The sequence below is a fragment of the Salvelinus sp. IW2-2015 genome, linkage group LG32, assembly GCF_002910315.2.
Source record: "Salvelinus sp. IW2-2015 linkage group LG32, ASM291031v2, whole genome shotgun sequence".
Lineage (NCBI taxonomy): Eukaryota > Metazoa > Chordata > Actinopteri > Salmoniformes > Salmonidae > Salvelinus > Salvelinus sp. IW2-2015.
In genome coordinates, this window is record NC_036871.1 from 23,554,120 (window position 1) to 23,579,980 (window position 25,861).

The 25,861-nt window shown below is 43.9% G+C and overlaps 1 protein-coding gene across 3 annotated transcripts in view; it reads right to left on the bottom strand.

The window, feature by feature from the left end:
- LOC111957218 (solute carrier family 12 member 7-like) overlaps positions 1–25,861 on the bottom strand; it is a 41,861-nt gene that overhangs the window by 9,742 nt on the left and 6,258 nt on the right. For 2 of the 3 annotated variants that reach the window (XM_023977992.2, XM_023977994.2), the window contains exons 2-17: positions 12,121–12,215; positions 11,776–11,907; positions 8,723–8,869; positions 8,419–8,473; positions 8,119–8,249; positions 7,655–7,896; positions 7,184–7,395; positions 6,400–6,567; positions 6,049–6,147; positions 5,832–5,889; positions 4,349–4,523; positions 4,099–4,217; positions 3,822–3,920; positions 2,439–2,558; positions 869–973; positions 350–518 (exon numbers count right to left, since the gene is read on the bottom strand). In XM_023977992.2, coding sequence (XP_023833760.1) covers positions 350–518; positions 869–973; positions 2,439–2,558; positions 3,822–3,920; positions 4,099–4,217; positions 4,349–4,523; positions 5,832–5,889; positions 6,049–6,147; positions 6,400–6,567; positions 7,184–7,395; positions 7,655–7,896; positions 8,119–8,249; positions 8,419–8,473; positions 8,723–8,869; positions 11,776–11,907; positions 12,121–12,215 — 2,126 coding nt within the window. The remainder of the gene's footprint in view (positions 1–349; positions 519–868; positions 974–2,438; positions 2,559–3,821; positions 3,921–4,098; positions 4,218–4,348; positions 4,524–5,831; positions 5,890–6,048; positions 6,148–6,399; positions 6,568–7,183; positions 7,396–7,654; positions 7,897–8,118; positions 8,250–8,418; positions 8,474–8,722; positions 8,870–11,775; positions 11,908–12,120; positions 12,216–25,861) is intronic. The other variant, XM_023977993.2, reaches the window with a different exon arrangement.

Consider the following 25,861-nt stretch of genomic DNA (forward strand, 5'->3'; position numbering starts at 1 on the left):
CAGCAGGTGGCAGAATTCTCTTTTATGGGATAATGAATTGAGAACTCCATACCCCCCAATGTGGTGACTGCACAGGAGTAAGAATGTCAGAGTCAGGGATAATATTACTTACACTAGCACTTGGCTTTATAAACTGCAAGTCTCTTTACTATTTGAGTGGGTGTCTAAATTACACCTGCTTCCAGCGAGCACAAAACACTAGTAATGCAGTTTTATTTATCATATTGGACGGGTCTGAGAATCAGTAGCCAAGAGTGAATCTGTTCCAACTGCGGCTGTTCTGCACATCTTACCTTGTCTGAACACTGATTCTCTGCCACCCTGGTCATGTGATATTAGTGTCTCTCACCTGCTCTGCGCTCTTGGCCTCAGCCCCCAGGGTCATGTAGGTGCCCTCCAACACAGAGCTGACGATGGTCAGACCTTTCCCTGCCTTCAGCTGGGTGGTAAAGGACAGCAGACGAGGGTGTTTCACCCCCAAGTCTGAATCCAGCTTCAGTAGCACTAGTAACTGAGGCCTGGGGGGAGAGATACAGTACAGTCAGTGTATGTTCAGATAAATAGACATCAAGGCAAGCCACTAAACTAGGTCATCAGGCAGGACAGCAAGACAACCAAATGTTAGTCATTATCCATCGTTTTTTAGTGACAGCTCTACATTGCAAACCTAAAGTACAGAAACATTAAACCAAGGAAGGAGATATCATTCATGTGCGCACATAATGGGTCTCAAACGTCAAATAAATGTTATTCATATTTAAAAAGTTAATGTACAATGTGTCTAAGTGGGAAATGACATAACGGAGTATGACTCTGGCCCTCAGGAGTCATCCTCACCCTATGCTCTACACTGCTCTCAGCCTCTCACCTCCAGTTCTTAGTGTGTGGCTGCACTTCCTCCAGGCGGATCAGAGCGTAGCGGGCAGCGTTCAGGGAGAGACCTCTGATCCCGTCTCCCCACTCCTTCTCTGCCCTGAGAAGAAAGAGATCAGAGAGAGGGTTAAAAAAGGCAGGAGCACTACACAAAACCTGTTAGGATTACAGAAATCTCACACATTTAGATACCAATGCCAATACACCAAACTGTATAATTACAAAACACTGTCCAGAAAATGGGTTAAAGAAAGGCATGGACTCTACATAGAGATATAATACTGTGTTATATTTAATTCCGTGGGGACATCTCCCTTAGGAAACAACATCTCCACGCCGCTGATACTCAACACTGGGGCTCACAAGGGTGCATTCTCAGCCCTCTCCTGTACTCCCTGTTCACCCATGACTGCGTGGCCATGCACGCCTCCAACTCAATCATCAAGTTTTCTGACGACACTACAGTGGTAGGCCTGATTACCAACAATGATGAGACAGCCTACAGGAAGGAGGTGAGGGCCCTCAGAGTGTGGTGTCAGGAAAATAACCTCTCACTCAACGTCAACAAAATGAAGGAGATGATCGTGGACTTCAGGAAACAGCAGAGGGAGCACCCCCCTATCCACATCGATGGGACAGTAGTGGAGAAGGTGGAAAGTTTTAAGTTCCTCGGTGTACACATCACGGACATACTGAAATGCTCCACCCACACTGACAGCGTGGTGAAGAAAGCGCAATAGCACCTCTTCAACCTCAGGAGGCTGAAGAAATTTGGCTTGTCACCTAAAACCCTCACAAACTTTTACAGATGCACAATTGGGAGCATCCTGTCGGGCTGTATCACCACCTGGTAAGGCAACTGCACCACCCTCAACCGCAAGGCTCTCCAGAGGGTAGTGCGGTCTGCACAACGCATCACCGGGGGCACACTACCTGCCCTCCAGCACACCTACTGCACCCGATGTCACAGGAAGGCCAAAAAGATCCTCAAGGACATCAACCACCCGAGCCACTGCCTGTTCACCCCGCTATCATCCAGAAGATGAGGTCAGTACAGGTGCATCAAAGCTGAGACCAAAAGACTGAAAAACAGCTTCTATCTCAAGGCCATCAGACTGTTAAACAGCCATCACTAACATAGAGAGGCTGCCGCCAACATACAGACTCAAATCACTGGCCACTTTAATAAATTGATTTAATAAAGGTATCACTAGTCACTTTAAATAATGCCACTTTAATAATGTTTACATATCTTGCATTACTCATCTCATATGTATACACTGTATTTTATACCATCTACTGCATCTTGCCTATGCCGCTCTGCCATCGCGCATCCATATATTTATATGTACATTTTCTTACTCCATCCCCTTACATTACTTGTTAAATATTACAGCACTGTCTGAACTAGAAGCACAAGCATTTCTCTACACTCGAATTAACATCTGCTAATCATGTGTACATGACCAATAAAATTTGATTTGATTTGAGTGGGGACATTACCAATGTAATTACAGTAGTTTAATTAATGTTATTGAGCTGTTATTGGAAAACCAGAATCTTACCCTCTGTACTCAATGTACTTATAGATGCATCCAGCGATGGACATGGCTACCAGAGCGTAGTACCAGGAGGAGATGAACATGAGGGAGACACACAGACTCATCCCCAGGAATGACAGCGTCCTGCAGGGACCAGAGAACAGGACAACAGCTTATTGAATGGGCTTATTGTTTGGATAGGCATTAGGTCAGTGTTACTACATCCTGATCTTGGGCACGTTTGAGCAGTGCAGGCTTTTGTTCTAGCCCAGCACTGACACACCTGATTTAACTAATCAAGTGTGTGATGATGTGAATTTATGCCCACTTGTCACGAACACGCACACTGTCTAATCTGCCATTGGACTCTATATCCAAATAGCACTTTCTTTTTCCCACGTGCATTTTGCCATTTATTTCAAGAAGCATTATACTCAACATTACACATGACTATATAAGTATTTAGCTCCTTTGTTAGCAATAAGCTACTGTTTATAGTTCATTCCCAGTTCTGTAGGAAAATGTTTGTATGGAAAGGTATTTTCGTATAATCGGTTCCAAACATAAATGCGATGATTTACTTGTCTCTAGCCTATGATAGTGAAACGTTGTTTCATTGCACAGAATCATTGCAACACTCACGAGTTAGAGACTCTGTTTCATTCTGTTAATGCTATCCTTTGTTCAGACTTCCCACGTTGTGTCGGAGCACGGTGAGTCATGTCTTGTCTGTGTCATTTGAGTTGTGCGCCTTTGCGCACCACTATACTGCATGTTACTGAGTTGCAGCCATTCGCCGGCTCTATTCATGTAAGAATTCATGATTAATGTTTAATGTGTGCCCAATTTAAAGTGCACATGGAAGTGGTCACATCTGTTTTAGACAGAATGTATGTATTTGGGTAATTATGAGGAAGCCAGTTACATTTGTATACCAATTATGTGGTTACTTGTCATTGGACATGGGTATGTACCAGAGAGGGGCTTAGAGGGTATAAGCACCTGTTTTGGGTTTCTAGGTAGATTGGGATGGGTGATAGAGGGGAGGCTGCTTGAGCCATGTACACTTGTAAGAGCTATGGAAGCTACAGGGTGAGCCTGTTTTAGGCGTAGTGCAGTTCGGTATTTTGTGTGAGAAGTAAATTCATTGTCTACCCATTTGTCTTGTAAATATTTATTTGCAGGCTATCACTGTTAAGAAATATGGACGCCTTTGCACCAGAACCTTCTSCCTCCTTCGGAATATCTGCTCTTAAGACTGCATATGTACATGACCTATTTCACAAAGTGCTTCATGATTAGGTGATTGGATGCGTTAGGTGTGTTAGTGCTGGGCTGTAACTTAATATTGGTCCAGAGTCTAAGATCCCTGAATTGACACTTTTGGCATGGAAAATATTAACTCACCAATGGTAGAACTTAAACCTGGGCCTCCAGTTGGGAGTGCGGAGCAGTGTCTGGACAGCACAGGCCAGGTTGACAAACAGGTAGCACATCAGGAAAAACCTGCAACCCAGCCCCACAGAGAAGATGAATAGAAGTGACTTATAGGCTTCCAAAAGACAATGAGCTAATACTGTACACAACTGACAGGATAAAACACTCCCATCCCATTACTATAGAGAGAAAGACACAAGCTCACATTTGCTGTATCGCCTTCTACACACATACTGAACACACTCACATTGAGAGAATGGGGGCAACAGCATCCAGTGATGCAATGAGGATTCCAATCTCACAGATCCCAGCGGTCATCAAGAGGGCCCAGGTAGGTTCTCCATTGGCTTTACCATGACCAAACACCTGGAGGAGGGGAGAGAGAGAGAGATGGAGAARGAGAGAGAAAAATAAAGAGATAGAGAAACTAGCTGAAGTGTTTATGTTATTGAGATGCAATAGCAAGGGGCATAGCACAGTCTTTAGGACCTTCTTACCTGCAGAAAGGGGACAATCCCGTCACGTGCTATGGCCTGCAGCAGACGAGGGGCACCAGTAAGACTCTGCAGCCCTGCCCCACAGCAAGAGAAGAAGGAGCCAATCACGATCACCCATGGAGAAGGCCATGCCAGAGTTCCAATCACCAAGTTCTTCTTGACAGAGTCCCCAAATCTGTAGCGGAAACAGACACAGTTGAATGTTATACAAACACAGTTACTGTAACCCATAATGACAAAGTGTAAACATGTTTTTAGAAAGTTTTGCAAATTGATTGAAAATGAAATCTAATAACATAAGTATTCACACCCCTGAGTCAATACTTTATAGAAAGCACCTTTGGCGGCGACTACAGCTGTCAGTCCTTTTGAGTAAGTCTCTAAGAGCTTTTCACACCTAGATTGTACAATATTTGCTCATTATTCTTTAAAACATTCTTCAAGCTCTGTCAAGTTGATTGTTGATCATTGCTAGACAGCAATTTTCATGTCTTGACATAGATTTTCAAGACAATTTTTTAGTCAAAACTGTAACTACATTAGCATACCCATAACATGGCCTCATGGTGAAATCCCTGAACAGTTTCCTTCCTCTCAGGAAACTGAGTTAGGAAAGACACTTGTATCTTTGTGTAACAGTTTTAACTTTAGTCCGTCCCCTCGCCCCGACCCGGGAGCGAACCAGGGACCCTCTGCACACATCAACAACAGTCACCCACGAAGCATCGTTACCCATCGCTCCACAAAAGCCGCGGCCCTTGCAGAGCAAGGGGAACCACTACTTCAAGGTCTCAAAGCGAGTGACGTCACCGATTGAAACGCTATTAGCGCGCACCACCGCTAACTAGCTAGCCACATCGGTTACATTTGTAGTGACTGGGTGTATTGATACACCATTGAAAGCCTAATTAATAACTTCACCATGCTCAAAGGCATATTCAGCGTCTGCTTTTTTTCTTTTTACACATCTACTAATCAATGCCCTTCTTGGCATTGCAAAACATCCCTGATCTTTGTGGTTGAAACTGGGCTTGAAATCCACTACTCGATTGAGAGACATTACAGATAATTCTATATATGTGGTACAGAGATGGTCCATTCAACTTATTATGCAATTTGTTAAGCACATTTTTACTCCTGAACTTATTTAGGCTTGCCATAACAAAGGGGTTGAATACTTATTGACTAAAGACATTTCAGCTTTTAATTTTTTATTGATTTAAAAAAACGTTCTACAAACAAAATTCCACTTTGAGAGTATGGGGTATCGTGTGTAGATCAGTGACAAAAATGTGTCTGTATCGCAACAAAATGTGGAAAATGTCAAAAGGTGTAAATACTTTCTGAAGGCACTGTTTGAATGACACAAAGGTCTTTAATATACAAGTTATACACAGCAGGGATGGCTTCTGCATCAATGCTACTGTACATAATGTCATAACAGCTATTGCCATGTAAATAATAATTGTGGAATAGTAGTTACTTGTCTCTCAAAACGACACCCTCGATACAGGCCCCAAATAGCACAACACAGGTCATGTCTGGGAGTTGGGGTTAAGAAGGAAATAGTGTTGTCAAAGTTAACAAATGCACAACACATACCGTATCTCTCCCACACTAAAACACACATGCCAGCACTCCATGCATGCACACCACTCCACACATGCACGTCATCATCTCCATGGTTTCTCCAAGGATACAAATGAAAGAAGTGGTTGCTATGGCCAGGATGGTGCCGAAAGGAATAGACCTCTGGGCATCTCGGAGGTCTCCAGATCTGTTGGATCCCGCCATGATTCCTGTGATGGAACACACATAGATTCTTCAGAAGCTGAAATTCAGGAAATCACCAACATACTTAAATGTTGTCTCCGCAGCAGAAAACAACACCAAAACTAAAAACACAAAAGCGTAAGTTACAGTAACTCTTCCAAAGCACAAGTTACATTAACACCCTTACAATCAGCGTGAGGATGACAAACAATACATTATGTCATATGGTGGTAGCTACACGATGATATCTATGGTGACAATATGGCTACTATACCAACCTGTGACGGAGGGGAAGTAGATTCCCACCAGCAGAGTGAAGAAGGTGGAGATGTCGTTGAAGACGTAAGGCATGTAGATATCTCTGGAGTTATCCTGGGCTGGAACAGACGACTGATTCTTCTTCTCTACCAACATCCCACTGGGCCCGTAGTCCCCCCACATGTTGTCTAACAGGGGACACAGAGACTATAATCTGAGTGTACTATAATCTGAGTGTACAAAACATTAAGGACACCTGCTCTTTCCATGACAGGTGAATCCAGGTGAAAGCTATGATCCTTTATTGATGTCACGTGTTAAATCCACTTCAACCAGTGTAGATGAAGGGGAGGAGACATGTTAAAGAAGGATTTTTAAGCCTTGAAAGAATTTAGACATGGATTGTGTATATGTGCCATTCAAGAGAAAATATTTCAGTCCCTTCGAATGAGGTATGGTAGTAGGTGCCATGCGCACCAGTTTGTATCAATAATGGTCCACCAATCAAAGGACATCCAGCCAACTTGACCCAACTGTGAGAAGCATTGCACTCAAAATGGGCAAGTATCCCTGAGGAACACTTTTGACACCTTGTAGAGTCCATGCCCCGACTAGTTTGAGCCCCAGGTTGATCAAACCAGATGATACGGCTTTGATAAAATATGCCAATAATCATTTGGTAAGTGAGTAAGTAGTAAGCAAGTAGTAGTAGTGCCAATAAGTGTCCTCTGACACAGAATCAGATAACTTTATTACCACACAACAATGTTGTTTTTGAGAAATTTGTCTTGTTGCTCCACTGACCTTTGATGACCCCACTGAGCAGGCCTGGGATGCCCTGAATCTCAGTGACGTTGTTCAGGGTGAAGTACTCATCACAGGTGGCGTTGAGGTGGCGGCTGTCACAGAACAGCTCCCACAGCTTAGTGGTGTACGTCACGTTCTTGATCACCTCTGTCTTCACACACTTCTCAAAGTTGTGGTTCTGCAAGGAACGGTTCCCCAGGAGACAGATTCTGTGGGAAATATATACATATATTCATCAGGATATTTTCTTGTATAAAGAACTAAGAATCTTTTCCCCTTTGGCCACTGTAACCGCTGTAAAGAGTCTATAAATATCTGTCTCACTGATATCAATGTGTGATCACGTTAGTATTCAGCCCTATAAGATCAGATGACTGATGATGGTCCTTTACAGTGTGAATATGAATCTGACCAGACAAACATAGACACAAGCATCTCCTGTGTCTATAGATTAACTATCTAACTCACGGGAAGTCTGGTGGTTCTATGACGGTCTTGATGACTCCGGCGTAGATGGCCATGATGGAGAGCACCACACAGGCCAGGAAGACCAGGGCCAGCTTGTTGACATATTTGACTCCCACAAACACCACCAGAGCCATGAGAGCCAGGCAGCAAGTCCCGTACACACGCATGTTATTCAGCATGGCCTCCGCCTCGCCCTCCTTCTTCTCCGCCACAAACACTGCAGCGTTTGGCACGATGTACGTCTGGAACAAGAATAGGAGAAAGCTCGGACACTACCTTCATGAAACATTGTTTGGGCCAAGAGTTTTCCTGGCACATGTGACATGTCCAGGAAAAAGTCTAAGCCATTGTTATAGGCTGTTACAAGGTACCAATTCCTGGAAGAGTCATGTGGTAATGAAAAACTCCTGCCTCTAAACATTGTGTATTTTCTATATCACGACCAGGCATTGTTTTATCCTTACCAGAAGGATTTCAATGGTACCCAGGATGTACATGGAGCCAGCGAATGTGGTTCCCAGGTAAAAACACAAGCCCACAGCCCCACCAAACTCTGGTCCCAAAGACCTGGAGATCATGTAGTAGGAGCCTCCGGCTGCATGGGGCAAGAGAACAGATACGGGTAAAAGGACTGGAAAGGAAAAGAAGTCAGCCACAGACTATAGCTCCAATGCAATAGTGATATAGTGCTAAATAACCATAAAAGCAGAGTTTGAGGTTTCTTATTCAAGGTGGAAAATAAGTTGAAGTTGAACTGACATTACCTGGCACTACCCCATTTGTTGCAATAGCACTCATGGATATCGCTGTCAGCATGGTCTGTAAGAGAGTAAAAAAAAATACAAAAGACTAGCATTGGTGGGTGTATGGTTACAATGTCCTCAGGGAGCAAAATGAGACCGCTTCATTCATGGCAGAGAGAACTAAGATTGGCAGAGAATACCACAGTTTAGTACCTGAACTCCCCAAAACAGAGGAGTGTTTGTAGATAGGTAGTTAAGCTCAATAGTACTCACACCTTAGTACTCACACCTTAGTACTCCATTTGTATTATTACATAGTACTCACACAGGTGCAACACATGACGACGATGGCGAAAGACTCCAAAATGCCGGCGGTGCCAACGATCCAGGTGAGACGCAGGAAGAGGATGACTCCCAGGATGTTCTGCATGCAGGGCAGGTACACGCCGATGAATGTGCCCATCTGAGGACTCTGGAGGTGCCAACGTAGAGGGCCAGGGAAGAAGAGAGGTACAGTAGGATTACCATGAGTCAGCTTATGGTACAGCAGGGCTTTGTAAGATGTACTGTAATGCCACAATACAGCATACAATACAATATTGTACAATCTTATAAAATACACCTGAGAATACAAGGTCAATTGTCTGTAATAAAGAGATGCTTTGCTTTTTTGACACCACAATCAACAAAGCAAGTCCTCCATGCTCTAGTTTTCTCTTATCTTGATTATTGTCCAGTCATATGGTCAAGTGCTGTGAAAGAAAGACCTAGTTAAGCTGCAGCTGGCCCAGAACAGAGCGGCACGTCTTACTCTTCATTGTAATCAGAGGGCTAATATTAATACTATGCATGCCTGTCTCTCTTGGCTTGGCTACAAGTTGAGGAAAGACTGACTACATCACTTCTTGTTTTTATAAAAGAAACATTAATGTGTTGGAAATTCCATATTGTTTGCATAGTCAACTTACACACAGCACTGACACACACACTTAGTCCATGGAACTCCCTTCCATCTTATATAGTGCAAGTGAACAGCAAGCCTGGTTTCAAAAAACAAATAAAGCAACACCTCACGGCACAACACCCCTCCCCCATGTGACCTACTTGTTGTGTGTACACTACATGACCAAAAGTATGTGGACACCTGCTCGTCAAACATCTCATTCCAAAATCATGCGCATTAATGTGGAGTCGGTCCCCTCTTTGCTGCCAATAGAGCCTCCACTCTTCTGGAAGGCTTTCCACTAGATGCTGGAACATTGCTGTGGGGACTTGCCTCCATTCAGCCACAAGAGCATTAGTGAGGTTGGGCACTGATGTTGGGCGATTAGGCCTGGCTCGCAATCGGCGTTCCAAATCATCCCAAAGGTGTTCGATGGGGTTGAGGTCAGGGTTCTGTGCAGGCCAGTCAAGTTCTTCCACTCCGATCTCGACAAACTATTTCTGTATGGACCTCGCTTTGTGCAAGGGGGCATTGTCATACTGAAACAGGAAAGGGCCTTCCCCAAACTGTTGCCACAAAGTTGGAAGCAAGGAATCCTCCTCCACCAAACTTTACAGTTGGCACTACTCATTGGGGCAAGTAGCGTTCTCCTTGCATCCTCCAAACCCCGATTTGTCAGTCGCACTACTAGATGGTGAAGCAGGATTCATGACTGTATCCTAATACAGTTTGCATTGGCTTTTCAGACAACGAGTAGTCAAATGTATTGCTAAAAGACATTGCAATGTCCTTCGAACAAAACATCAGTAACAAGACATCAGTAACAAATCATCAGTAACAAGACATCAGTAACAAAACATCAGTAACAAAACATCAAAACAAACAATCATTTTTTTAACAATACTATCAAGAACAATCATCATACAAATATAAATAATATAAATTATCCCATAAAAATTACATCAGAAAAATCAGAACAAACATAGTAACAAGACATCATAACTAATAAAAAATAAAGATCAAGTAAGCATCAACATACATCAGTAACAAGTCATCACTAACATAAACTACAATCAACAAAACATCAAGTAAACAAACATACATATAGTAACAAATCATAACAATTCAAAGTAAACAAACTCATCATAACAACATCAGAAAACATCAAAACAAACATCCATAACAAATCATCAAAAACAAGACATCAGTAACAAGACATCTAAGTAAACAAACATCAGATTAACAAATCATCAGTAACAAGAAACAACATGTAAATCAAAGCATCAGAAAAACATCAGTACAAGTCATCAGAAAAGAAGACATCAGTAACAAAACATCATAAAATCATAACAATCATCAGTACAAAACATCATACAATCATCAAAACAAGAATCAGTACAAGACATCATAACAAGATATCAGTAACAAACATCAACAAAGCATATAGAAATCTTTCCTCAGTGCCCAGCCTATTTCCGCATGCCCAACCACTCATACTCATAACATAAAATATTTGAAGTCCTTCGCAGTTTCCAGAGAAATTAACACAGAACTATTCAGTGAAATTATACTATATTGCTCTGTGTGCTTGTACAGTTTGGAAAGCATGAATAGCCAATAAACAGTCAACATAATCTACACAGTGTGCAGTAACAGGCTACCTTAACAATGATCTGCAGACTTCATTTCACCAACAATCCATTACCGATCACCACAGGATAAATGAACAACTCCAGTGTCATCCACCGCCTGATGACATAAGCACCCCTGTTATACTCCAAAGGTGCACGGCCCCACTCTTTCACGATCAGAGAACCCCCCACACACACGTCACACGACAGCCCCCCCCCCCCCACTCACACACAAAACACGCATGAATACAGTACAACATATGTCCATAACACAACACAGCCCTCTCTCATACTGCTGTGGTTCTCCTATTACGCCTTTAACAGGTCAATGTGGCCCTTGTTCATAGACCATTCACAACCTGGAGTGGCATCCTCACTATCCACTCTGTCTCCACAACCTCCCCCCCCTGAGCCAATCAGATCTCCAGCAGGGAGAGGTACTGGGGTAATTGTCAGGGGACAGAGGCATGGTTGGTTTCTGTGGCCTCGTGTTGGTGCTGTGACGCTGAATAGCAACAGTAGGAGTATTTCTTTGGTTGGTTGGTCAGAAGAATGCGGCTTTATATTCTCACACGCGCTCTGCTCTCAGAGGTGCTGTTGCATAGCTACCACACTAACCTAGTCAACTCATGTTGGTATGCACAATAATATAGATGTTATTGTGATCCAACAACAATGTCCTTGTCAAGTGGATTGACAGTTAATAGAATGTCTGTCTACTACTGTACCTCTTTAGCGAGGTCTCCCACAAAGTACCCACCAGGAGAACTTCTCAATAATGCACAACGGTCATGTGGTCCGTACCTTGACTCTAATCTTTGTAACCCCCTCCTCATTTTCATACTCCTCATGCTCAGTGACCCCCTGGGTGAGGTTGGTGTAGTTAGCCAGCTTGTTGAGGAGGGAGGACACCATGGGGTTGCTCTCAATCTCTTCCTGTCAATAAGGATACAACGACATTGAATCGGGACGTCATGGCATTGAAGACATCCAAGTACAGAAAAAACAAAAGCAACAAATGTTTGGATGATATGTACTCTACAATATAATCCATGTAAACACGTAGCTCTCACTTTACATTAAAGTGGCATGAAACCTATGTGGTAATGAATTACATTATGATATCAAAAGCCTTGACATGTGGATTACCTCAAAGAGAGCCATGTTCTTGCCATCGTAGTAGTTTTCTTGGTCGTGGTCAGTGTTGTTGATGAAAGGGCTGCTCTCTCTGGGAGTGACATCTCCTGGGAGACAACAGAAAAGGAGAAAGAAAACATCTCTACTAAACTTTTCTGTCCAATCACTATTGATTTCATGGTATTTCATGGTATCTTATTGCCATTTCATCGCGTATCTTATTGATTTCATGGTACCTTATTGATTTCATGGTATCTTATTGATTTCATGGTACCTTATTGATTTCATGGTATCTTATTGATTTCATGGTATCTTATTGATTTCATGGTATCTTATTGATTTCATGGTACCAAAATATTGCACATTTTTTGAACTACATCTCTTATGAAACAACACAAACACCACTTTCCTCTGCAACCGATAAAGAAAACCTCTACAGTCCAGACAAAGTCATGTTGATTGTCATTTCCATAGTAATGTCCTATGGGGTTATGCTGTGAAGAGAGAAATCAATGCTATCGTGTGCAGCTAATGACACTGGTCAATGAGAATGACACTGGAGATCTCCTGTACAGTATAATGAATAAGGACAAACTACCCTGAACAAAACTTTCTCTTTTTGTGATACTGTATTACAATGTTATTTTCCCATGATTGCTCCCCACCTGGTGTAAAATAAGAGGTGAGATGCAGTGAAAAGTGCACAATTTCTCAAGCATTGGATTTCTTTGCAATACATATTTAGTTTGTCCTACAGTACACAATGGACACACCACGTAATTCCAACATGGAAATTGGGTAATATTTGATTGAGACGTTGATCAATGAGATTTCAATGTCACGTCCTGACCTGACCATAGTAAGCTGTTTTTTCTCTGTGTTGGTTGGGGCGTGATAGTGACTTGGGTGGGTCATCTAGGTGTTTTTGTATTTCTATGGTGACCTGATATGGTTCCCAATCACAGGCAGCTGTTTATCGTTGTCTCTGATTGGCGTTCATATTTAGGTAGCCATTTCCTCATTTGTGTTTGTGGGATCTTGTCTATGTTTAGTTGCCTGTCAGCACTATTTGTATAGCTTCACGTTTCGTTCGTTGATTTTGTTGTTTTTTTGTTCGGTGTTTATTTATTAAAAGGAATATGTACGCCTACCACGCTGCACCTTGGTCTCATCCTTACGACGATCGTGACATTCAACCTTTATTCATCCACTCAAAAACAGCCAGAAGTTTGTTGAATTCTCAAATGTGTTATCACTGTGCTTTCAACCATTTAAAAACACAAGTTCAAATGGAATACAATTTCAGATATTTATACAACAACTTAAATGCAGTGTTTCCCAAACCCCAAGGGGTGCACATCTTTGTTTTTGCCCTAACACTACACAGCTGATTCAAAGCTTGATGATTAGTTGATTATTTGAATCAGCTGTGTAGTGCTAGGGCAAAAACCAAAACGTCCACCCCTTTGGGCCCCGCAGACTGAGCTTGGGAATCCCTGACTTAATGTTTTATCACTGTGCTTCTTCTAATAGCACAACTGTCACGCCTACTCCTGCGCTAGACGTCGCCAGTCTACTAACCACCAGTCCTGGCAACTATCATCACGCACACCTGCTCCCCATCGTTATGCACACCTGGATCTCAYCACCTTGATTACTCTCCCTTTAGTTAACCCTCAGTAGCCTCAGTCATTAGGCCGTGTTGGTTTTGGTCAGTATGCGTCTCCTGTTTTGTTTATCTGCCGTCTCTCATCATTAAACTCACCTTCGGCACTTTCTTCCTGACTCCAAGCGTATACGTTACAACAACCAAACCTGGATTGCAGTTGAGATTATATAAAAATGACATAGTGCAAGTGATCAATGCTGTTTGAGATTCTGCACAGATTATTATAGCAATTGTGAAGATCTCCACAGACATGCACGGTTTCTATGATTGCATAAGAAGACATTTATAGTTACAGTAGGAAACCCTTCAAATTAGTGGATTCGGCTATTTCAGCCACATCCATTGCTGACACGTGTATAAAATCGAGCACACAGCCATGCAATCTTCATAGTGAAACATTGGCAGTAGAACCGCCTTACCGAAGAACTCCGTGACTTTCAACGTGGCACCATCATAGGATACCACCTTTCCAACAAGTCAGTWTGTAAAATTTTGGCCCCACTAGAGCTGCCGCGGTCAACTGTAAGTGCTGTTATTGTGATGTGGAAATATCTAGGAGCAACAAAGGCTCAGCCGCAAAGTGGTCGKCCACACAAGCTCATAAAACGGGACCGCCGAGTGCTGAAGAGCATAAAAATCATCTGTCCTCGGTAGCAACACTCACTAGGAGTCAGTGCAATAATTGATCGTCGGCAGCTTCATGAAATGGGTTTCCATGGCTGAGCAGCCGCACACAAGCCTAAGATCACCATGCGCAATGACAAGTGTCGGTTGGAGTGGTGTAAAGCTCGCCACCATAGGACTCTGGAGCAGAGGAAACGCGTTCTCTGGAGTGATGAATCACACTTCACCATCTGGCAGTCCGACGGACAAATTTGGGTTTGGCGGATGCCAGGAGAACGCTACCTGCCCGAATGCATTATTCCAACTGTAAAGTTTTGTGGAGGAGGAATAATGGTCTGGGCTGTTTTTTATGATTCAGGCTAGGGCCCTTAGTTCCAGTAAAGGCAAATGTCAATACTGCAACATACAATGACATTCTAGACGATTATGTTCTTCCAACTTTGTGGTAACAGTTTGGGGAAGGCCCAGAAGAGTGGAGGCTGTTATAGCAGCAAAGGGGAAACCAATTCCATATTAATGCCCATGATGTTGTCCACATACTTTTTATCATACCATGTATAATGCTTGGATAATTTTATCTGAGCCAATGGCTTAATCCTATTCTTTAACTTTTAATTTGTTAACGTGACGACAAGTTAATAGGCTATTTACTGTATAGCAAAAGTGATGATATACATATAGTGGATATAATGTTGAAGATCTGACATTGTTTCAAAGGTTAAAATTCAACATATTTTACAAGGTTTGTCTATGCTAAAGATTGGTTACAATGATGACATAATCCTGTGGTTCGAATCCAATATATTTTTTCCAGGTAGAGATTCCACATCACAATACGTTGACAATTTACGTTGAAACAATGTTGATTCAAACAGTTTGTTTCCAGTGGGTAGTCTCTTTCCACAGTCGCTGTTTCTAACGACAGGAGTTTGGCAAAGCAAAACTAGCACACTAAATACAATTGACAGACAGCCAGGACATTTTACAGTAGGCTGAGGAAAGCAAGCCAGTCTTCCGAAGAGAAGACGAGGGCAGTGGTAGAACCATCCATCACCATCTGCTCTGTTCATTCCACACACAGGGAAGGCATAGGTACCAGTTATATCAGGCTACATCGATAAATTAGACAAAGGAGAGCTGACACTGTGTCAATCTAGGGAAGTGGACAGGTTCAGGTTTATGCATTAATTCTGGGAGATAATCCTATTGATTTACAGTATGTTTGTTCTGTTGACAGAGATGAACAGCGCTGAACAGTACAGTAGAASTACTTGCCAAATTGTATGATAAGACATTTTGCCGTTGGCTTAAGTGAATAACTTCAAGGTAAGAATCTCAGACACTAGGAATATCTTAATTTAACTCCAATGTAGACAAAATCTCTCTCTCTCAAATATTAACCATTTGGCTGATTTAACAGACATTTTCACTATTTAAAGCCACCCAAATGTTGAAAAATCTGTCCACACAACAACACAATCTCATCAGGTAGTGTGAAGTGAAGTGTTGCGGCCTCTATGATAATAAATGACAATGAGAGCTGTTTATAACTCGTTAAGCCTCCACAGAGGCAGATTCATAAGCTGCCTAGCCTAGCACACCTGAGCCTGAAGGTAAGACGCACAGACACAGAGAGATATCAAATCCCTATATTTAACCCTCGGTCCCCCCCAGCACTAATGTAAACACAGATATACGTACCACAGACTAACAACTACAGTACAATACACAAGGACAGATCTAACAAACACATACATGATGATGGCTTAACCAAAGCTTCCACAACAAGACAAACAGCTGTGGTCATGAGCAAAATTCTTACTACAGACCAGATTATGAATATGCAAATATGATTAGCCTGATTATTTCATAGGGTTTATCACACAGATGAGCTCACCTGATCGTCGTGAACCCTCCCCAAGCTCCATACCAGAGGGGAGGTGCAGCTGGGGTCCACAACACTCTTCCAGTATGCTACTGTAAACCTCAGTAGTTACAGACCTCAGTCTGCTCTGCCTAGCCCCCCTTCAACTGAGTTGACTTGAATCTGTGTAACACAGTTCTCTATGAATGTCTGTCTGTTCTGCGCTAGGTAGCTTTCTGTAGCAGATTTGGTTGTGTCTTTGGTGCCCTGGGAATCAGCTGCTCCAGAGTTGTGGACATCCTTTCTCTGTCCTGTCTGGAGGCAGTGGAGCAGCATCAGCCCTTGCGCTCCTGACCCCTCATCCATTCACTGGAGGGAGGGAGGGGTAGAGGAGGGAGAGGGGTAGAGAGGGGAAGGGAGGGGGTGGGTGCAGCTTTAGCTACTTTAATTCTGTGCCCTGAAACACAGCTCAATGAGCTTACAGAGCATGACCCTACACACACACACACACACACACACACACGCGCGCGCGCGCGCACAATTGAGAGAATCCTTGTCGTGTTGTATCACAGCTTAGTACGGCAACTGCACCACTCGCAACCGCAGGGCTCTCCAGAGGTGTGGTCTGCCCAATGCATCACCGGGGGCACACTACCTGCCCTCCAGGACACCTACAGCCCCCAATGTCACAGGAAGGCCAAAAAGATAATCAAGGACAACAACCACCTGAGCCACGGCCTGGTAACCCCGCTATCATCCACAAGACGAGGTCAGGACAGGTGCATCAAAACTGGAGCCGAGAGACAGAAAAACAGCTTCTATCTCAAGGTCATCAGACTGTTAAATTCTGTTAAATAGCCATCACTAGCACATTAGAGGCTGCTGCCCTATATACATAGACTTGGAATCACTGGCCACATTAATAATGGAACACTAGTCACTTTAATAATGTTTACATATTTTGCATTACTTATCTCATATGTATATACTGTATTCTATCCTATTCTACTGTATCTTAGTCTATGCCACTCTGACATTGCTCGCCCAATATTTAAATATTCTTAATTCCATTCCTTTACTTTAGATGTGTGTATTGTTGTGAAATTGTTAGATATTACTGTTAGGTATTACTGCACTGTTAGAGCTAGAGACACAAGAATTTTGCTACATCCGCAATAACATCTGCTAAACACGTGATTGTGACATATACAATTTGATTTGACACATTTATTCCACTCAGCTATTAGCTTAGCATAAAAAGTGTGTACACAGTATACAGGCCGCAAAAATCCTCAAACGTAATCCGAGTCTTCTGTACTTTTTACATTTAACAGCTCAAATGGAAATCATTATGGAGTAGCTGAGACAGAGGACGTGAAGAAATAATCCATCCATGTACACCCAATCCTCTGGGAAGTGAAAAGTGCAAGCCACACCAAAGTCAATAGACTGCTGAGTTGTTGTCTGGCATATAAATAACATGGACCTGAAGGGCCTCTGACAGTGACATTGAAAGGTCTGCCGTGGTGATGACTAGCACATCTGATGCCATATTTCAAAGGACACAGCACACTATTAGATGAGGTTACTACTTATGTTTCAATGAAAAGCTCTATCCCACATGCCACGCTTTGAAAAGCCTTGCCAAAAGAGGTCCCCGTTTCACAAGAGTTCTGATTCAAGTGTTCAGAATTAAAGCTTATTGACACTCTTTGCAGCTACAGTAACTTGATCAGACACACTTTTATTAGCAACAGAACTTGGACTAAAGGGCAATTCCACAGTAACGGAAATACGCTGAGTCTCAGATATTTCACTTTAAAATGTATGCCACAACAAAACCAGTTGTTGTGGCATAAAACCAGATTGTAAAGTTAAACCAACCATACAACTATATGCATGAGGACTACTTTTAACAATTTCCACACACACACAAGAAAAAAACATTTACTGAAAGAACAGTGCAGATGCTAAATTAGGAAACAGAATTATGGGTAAAGTTTAAAAAATGAACAGTGGGTGAAAAAGTCACAGAGAGAACGTGTGACGATGTGGACTGCAACCAGCGGGCACCTTCACTTGGCTTCTAGTTCTCAAACACGTAATTCTCCTCTAGGCCTATATCCACCAGTAAGATTGTTAAATAAAGGTCATAAATACATATTGAAACCACTCATATTAGCCAACAATGTCCTTTCTAATTCCGTTTCATTCACGCATATTAATCAATGGAYCTTACATTGGAATACATGTTATTCCCACCTGTGTGGTCTTGTTGTGACATTGACTGCCATTGCCTTGCATACTGAAGAAGGGTTCATACCTGAAATGTTTGGGCGGCAATAAAAATATGTCAATTTAAGTTTATTTACTGGAGTGCTCTCCTATTTCGGTCACACCCTGATCTGTTTCACCTGTCTTTGTGCTTGTCTCCACCCCCCCCCCCCAGGTGTCGCCCATCTTCCCCAGCGTATTTATACCTGAGTTCTCTGTTGCCAGTTCGTCTCGTCAAGCATACCAGCATGTTTTTGCCGTGCTCTTGTTTTTCCTAGTCTCTGTTTTTTAGCCCCCCCGGTTCCGACCTTTTCTGCCTGTCCTGACACTTAGCCAGGCTGCCTGACCATTCGTCCTGCCCTGACCTTGAGCCTGCCTGCCTGCCGCCCTGTACCTTTCGGACTCTGAACTGGTTAATGAACTTCTAGAAGCCTGTCCTCGACCTGCCTATTGCCTGCCCCTTGTATTTTCATAAATATCAGAGACTCGAACCATCTGTCTCCTGTGTGTCACGTATGCTCTCTCKTCATGCTCCCGCCCTTAGCCGGATAGGCAGGATCCCGCGCCTTAGCAGAGGTGACCGGTCCGCTCCTGATCCCCGGGATCATCATCTTGGTCGGCGTCCTGCAGCTGAAGCCGCGCGTTGGGGTACTGTCACGTGTGCTCCCTCTCCGGCCTCTAGGTCACCAGGCTGCTCGTTTATGGCGCACACCTGTCACCATTGTTACGCGCATTTCCGCATAATGACACTCACCTGGACTCCATCACCTCCTTGATTACCTGCCCTGTATATGTCACTTCCTTTGGTTTCTTCCCCAGTCGTCATTGTTTCTGTTCCTGTTGTCGGTGCGCTGTTTGTGTTTCTTGTTTTGTTCATTTATTTATTAAAAGTATTCACTCCCTGAACTTGCTTCCCGACTCTCAGCGTACATCGTTACACGGTGTCTGCATCTGGGTCTCGCCCTGTGTCGTTATAATTGATGTTTTTTGGAATACACGTTAAGGCCTCATGACCAAAGTCTTTGACAAAGTCCAATTGATAAATGGAAAAAAGGGATGACTGTCTCTTGACACTGAGTGTGTTTTTCCTGAATGAAAGAACAATGTGGGAAACACTGTACTTTTAATAGAGAGCTTTCAAGCATCACACACAAACATCCTTTTCCTGAAAGGAGGACTATTTCCACATAAAAAGGGCTCCCAACAGTCCACTTGCGTCATAACCTTTTGACATCCTGTACACCACTAAATATCTGGGATAGGAACCTGGAGGGGAAGGGGATTATAAGGGGATTGTGGGAAATGGAACACTAGGGCCTAGGAAACAAAACAGTAGGCAGGCAACAACTGTCGTCTCAATTTACTCTCATTCTCTCTGGTTCCTCTCTCAGAGTAACCTAGATAAATGAATAATAACTATGTTGTTATCTGCTCCGATCACATGACATACAGCTATTAGGTACAGCTAAGTAGACCATGTCTACAGTAAAGACAGATATTCTCTTATCTGACATATGACAACAATATCATGTAACACCATGCAGAACACCATAAGACTATATGATAACAACTACCAGTATGTTCAACTACTGTAAACAAGATATCCAACATAATGTAGGTTCACTGAGAACAAAATACTGTATATCTTCAACCCAGAACGACAGAGACAAAACAGAGTGAGAGCGCCATTGTTATGAATGGTGATGCAAATGACAGTAGCTACAAGTAACAGGTCAAAGTTGAATGCCATCACACATGCATACAGACGACATGGCAGAGGACTTGTGTTTGTAGAGCTCTGTATTGGGCTCTTATTGTGACAGGCAGTAACACAACAGTTGAATGCCCCAAGGGTATAGGCAAATTATTGAGTGTTAAACTCAATTCACACACTAAGACGGGGGGCACGGAGCGTAGCACAGCATTGCAATGTCGTTTTTCATCACAAAAGGGGCGGCTCCTTGTTTTTTTACAGACAGAAATACTCCTGAGCATCCCCACTCCATTCGTTCTCGAGTGAGACTGAGCACCCTACTGTCACGCCCTGACCATAGAGAGCTGTTTATTCTCTATGTTGGTTGGGGCGTGATAGTGACTAGGGTGGGTTATCTAGGTGATTAATGGTTTATGTTGGCCTGGTATGCTTCCCAATCAGAGACAGCTGTTTATCGTTGTCTCTGATTGGGGATCATATTTAGGTAGCCATTTTCCTCATTGTGTTTGAGGGATCTTGTCTGCAGTTAGTTGCCTGTGTGCACACCAGTAGCGTCACGTTTTGTTTGTGGTTTTGTTTGGTGAGTTTCTGTTTATTAAAAGATGTGGAACTCTACGCACGCTGCGCCTTGGTCCGATTACTATGACGAATGTGACAGAAGATCCCACCACCAAAGGACCAAGCAGCGTGGCCAGGAGGAGTGGACATGGGAAGAAATCCTGGATGGAGAAGGACCCTGGACAAGGGCCGTAGAGTATCGCCGTCCAAGGGAGCAGATGGAGGCAGCGAGAGCGGAACGGCGACGATACGAGGAGTTATATCAACAACGGAAGCCCGAGAGGCAGCTCCAAAAATTGTTTGGGGGGGCACACGAGGAGATTGGCGGAGTCAGGGTTTAGACCTGAGCCAACTCCCCGTGCTTACCGTGGGGAGCGTGTCACCGGTCAGGCACCTTGTTATGCTGTGATGTGTACTGTGTCTCCAGTGCGCATTCACAGCCCGGTGCGTTCTGTGCCAGCTCCTCGCACTTGCCGTGCGAAAGGGAGCATCCAGCCAGGGCGGGTTGTGCCGGCTCAGCACTCCTGGTCTGCAGTACGTCCCCTAGGTCCAGGATATCCTGCACCGGCTCTACGCACTGTATCGCCAGTGCGCCTTCACAGCCCAGTGCGTCATGTGCCAGCGCCTCGCACTTGCCGGGCTAAAGTGAGCATCCAGCCAGGACACGTTGTGCCAGCTCTACGCTCCAGACCTCCAGTGCGCCTCCACGGCCCAGTATATCCTGCGCCGGCCATACGTACTGTGTCTCCAGTGCGCCTCCACAGTCCAGTACATCCTGTGCCTCTTCCCCGCACTCGCCCTGAGGTGCGTGTCATCAGCCCGGTGCCACCTGTACCGGTCCCACGCATCAGGTCTCCAGTGCGCCTCCACAGTCCAGTACGTCCTGTGCCTCTTCCCGCACTCGCCCTGAGGTGCGTGTCATCAGCCCGGTACCACCAGTGCCGGCCCCATGCACCAAGCTTCCGGCGACAGTTCCCAGTCCAGAGCTTCTGGCGACGGTTCCCGGTTCCCGGTCCGGCGTCTCCAGCGACGGTCCGGCGTCTCCAGCGACGGTCGGTCGGCGGTCGGGAGCCTCCAGCGACGGTCGGCGGTCCGGAGCTTCCAGCTACGGTCGGCGGTCTGGAGCCTTCAGCAGGGGTTCTCAGTCCAGAGCCTCCTGTGACGATCTACGGTCCGGTTCCTCCTGCCACGATCCATGGCCTGGAGCTTCCGTCGACGATCCCCGCACCAGAGCCGCCATGGAGGATGAAGTATCTGCGAGCGGAGTGGGTACTTCGCCCCGCACCGGAGCCGCACCCGATGTCCTGTGTCGTTCATCGTAGATGCCCACCTGGATCCTCCCCTATTGAGTCAGGTTTTGCGGTCAGAGTCCGCACCTTTGGGGGGGGGGGGGTACTGTCACGCCTTGACCATAGAGAGCTGTTTATTCTCCATGTTGGTTGAGGCATGATAGTGACTAGGGTAGGTCATCTAGGTGATTAATGGTTTATGTTGGCCTGGTATGCTTCCCAATCAGAGACAGCTGTTTATCGTTGTCTCTGATTGGGGATCATATTTAGGTAGTAGTTTTTTTAAATATTTACTTATTTTCCCATTCACATGTTAAGGTGGTAGGTAATTTACTGCTGTTTACTTTGTGTTTTTTCTCTTATTTCCCCTTTCATCACACTTTTCACCTGTGTTTTACATTGTGTTTTATATTGGACCATTTTCCTTCTGATATTTCCGCTTACGATCGTAAAATAAATATCTAAAAGGTCTGCAAATGTCTTTGTCTGGTTATTTGTACTTGTTGCAGAACATATTACTGTTCTGAATCAGTCACTCAGTAAACTTGTTCTGCTTTGTACATGAGCTATGTACAGTTGAAGTCAGAAGTTTACATACACTTAGGTTGGAGTTATTAAAACTCGTTTTTCAACCACTCCACAAATTTCTTGTTAACAAACTATAGTTTTGGCAAGTCGGTTAGGACATCTACTTTGTGCATGACACAAGTAATTTTTCCAACAATTGTTTCAGACAGATTATTTCACTTATAATTTACTGTATCACAATTCCAGTGGGTCAGAAGTTTACATACACTAAGTTGACTTTGCCTTTAACTTCTCTAGAATAGGGGGCAGCATTTTCACGTTTGGATGAAAAGTGTGCCCAGAGTAAACTGCCTCCTACTTAGTCCCAGATGCTAATATATGCATATTATTATTAGTATTGGATAGAAACACTCTGACGTTTCTAAAACTGTTTGAATCATGTCTGTAACTATAACAGAACTTATTTGGCAGGCAAAATCCCGAGGACAAACCATTCAGATTAAATCTTTTCAATGGGTTTTCATTGGGAATCCAGATTTCTAAGGGACCTTCCTGCAGTTCCTATCGCTTCCACTGGATGTCAACAGTCTTTAGAAATTGGTTGAGGTTTTTCCTTTGAGAAATGAAAAAGTAGCCATGTTCAGAATGAGGCTCCAGTGAAGTGTACTGTTTGTTATAGGCACGTGACCAGAAAGCATGCTACACATTGTTTTCCTCCGGTATTGAACACAGATCATCCCGTCTTCAATTTCATCTATTATTTACGATAGACAGGGAATTTTTACTGGGATTAAATGTCAGGAATTGTGAAAAACGGAGTTTACATGTATTTGGCTAAGGTGTATGTAAACTTCCGACTTCAACTGTAGATGAGGTTCATGTCTTGGGGGTCTGTCCTTAATATCTACAGCTGGACAGCCATTCTCACCCATGTACCATAGCAGGAAGGTCTCCATTAAAAGGTCACTTCACATGACTATGTACAACCTTGTATTATGTTAATTAGGTAAATGGCTCCAGGGTCTAGCCTTATTGTCTACAGCTGAACAGCCATTAATTGAAAGGCCACTACACATAACACAAGGTTAGGTAAATTTCATAAGGGTCTAGCTTCCCAAAAATATATTACAAACTAAAACACAAGGATAAAGTAACTGTCATTATGGTAGACTATGTGATTTGTAAAGTGTGAATAAGTAAAACAGCCAAATCCAACTACAAAACAAAGTGTGGAGCTCACAACATGACATATAAAACAGTAATCAACCAGAGGAAGAGAACATATGTGCACATGTTTTGCAAACCACACTCCAACATTTACTGTAGGGTGCCACCCGTGATCGCAGCATCCTGGAACGACACTTGACCAGCTGGTGTGAGGAAGTAGTTCTCTAGGTTGTTGCGCACGTCTATAGCAACACTGGTTGCCCTGTCTGCCGACATGTTTCTTGAGTCCAGGTAGCTGGTGTCCCCTTCTACCACCTGTCTCCACTCTCCTGGACGCAGGTCCCCAGTCGTTGTGGAGTGGTCAACAAACGTGGGGTGGATGTACCGTGTTGTCAGTGTCTGTAGTGTCTGTGGTGCAAAGGTAGTTGTGGAGGGCCATGCAGGCCTTCACAATGGTCTCAGCTTTCTCTGAGGCAACCTCAAGAGCTCGTCCCAGGACCCTCCATATTCCAGCAAGGATCCCAAAATATTTATCTGGTTCTTGAGTGGCGGTAGTTGTCAATCTTCTTGGCGTCATCAAGGCTTGAAGAACCTTTGAATAAAAGAAGCGTACTCCATTAGTATTGAACAGGAACATGAAAGCTATCAAATGTGTACTGTAACAACTGTGTAGCCTATGCTTTGGACATACTGTAGGCCTCCATCCTCTTACTCTTTTCACATCATATGTATAGTCACATGTATTTAGCGTATCTTACCTGGATATGGTCGCATCAGGTTTGCCCTCAGAGGGAATGCCTCATCTCCCACAAAGACATATGGGCTCTGTGTTTGGGTCCCCAGCAAGCACTCTGGTCTTGGTAGCGGCAGCTGGAATGCAATGAGTTGGGAGCCAAACTTTCTTTGTGAGAAGATTCCCACATCTCCCTTCCGACCATGTCGATCATGGTGAAGCGGTACCTTGCTTTGCAGACTGCCATCAGGACTATTGAGGAAAAGCCCTTGTAGTTGTAGTACTCGCTGCCCGAGTTCGCTGGAGCTCGCATCCAAAAATATGTTTTCCGTTGACAGCTCCTGCACAAAACGGATAATTCCAACGATCCCCAAACTCTGACGATTTCTGCCCATTTTGCCACGGAAGGATAAGCAACAAAATCCTCCTTCAGGACATGCCAGATAGCCTGGCACACTTCCGTGACAATGGTACAACCTGTACAGATTCCTAGCTTATAACTTGCAGCAAGACACAGACAGCCATTCTGCAGCACTTACGGGCAAGCTGTAAATTTCTCTTGTGTGAGATAAGGGGCAAGCGACATCCAAAAGTATTGAAAAGGTCTTTCCTCGTCAATGTTTCACATAGGTTGGACAAGAGACATGTATTCTCCATCGTCCTCTCTGAGTAAGAGCAGTTCAACTCGCTGTTCAAGCTCTAGCAATTGCAATTCTTAGAGAGACATGATTGCATCTGCTTCTGTGGCTAACAAGTAGCGTCGTAATGCATAGAACACCAGCACTAGCCAGACATGTAGCTAGCTAAATAGTATTCGTCAACAAAAAGGCATATAACACTGGATCCGGAAGTTTAAATGTTGTTGCTAGCTACAGTTAGAGGGCCTCGGACCCACTTGCTTGGTAAGCTACTCTGTCTCCCCCTAGTGGATATACATTACACAAGGACCCTCTTGCTTCATAAGCTACTCTGGCTAACCCCTAGTGGACATACACCACACAAGGACCCTCTTGCTTGGTAAACTACTCTGGCTCCCCAACCCCCTAGTAGATATGTACTACACAAGACAGACTTCCTCTCTGGGTGGAACGCAACGACGATGTGGACAGAAGTGAGCGCTGCCCCCAAAAACCTGGCTCCGCCCTTACACATGCATGCACGTCTATCGACAGAGTGGAGCTTGTAGCCACCTTTAAGGAGCTTCAGAATGACTGTGTGTTGGCCCGCAGTGTCCTGTGAACAGGATTTCAACAGTTATTTCTGTCTCTATGTACAGTCGTGGCCAAAAGTTTTGAGAATGACACAAATATTAATTTCCAAAGTTTGCTGCCTC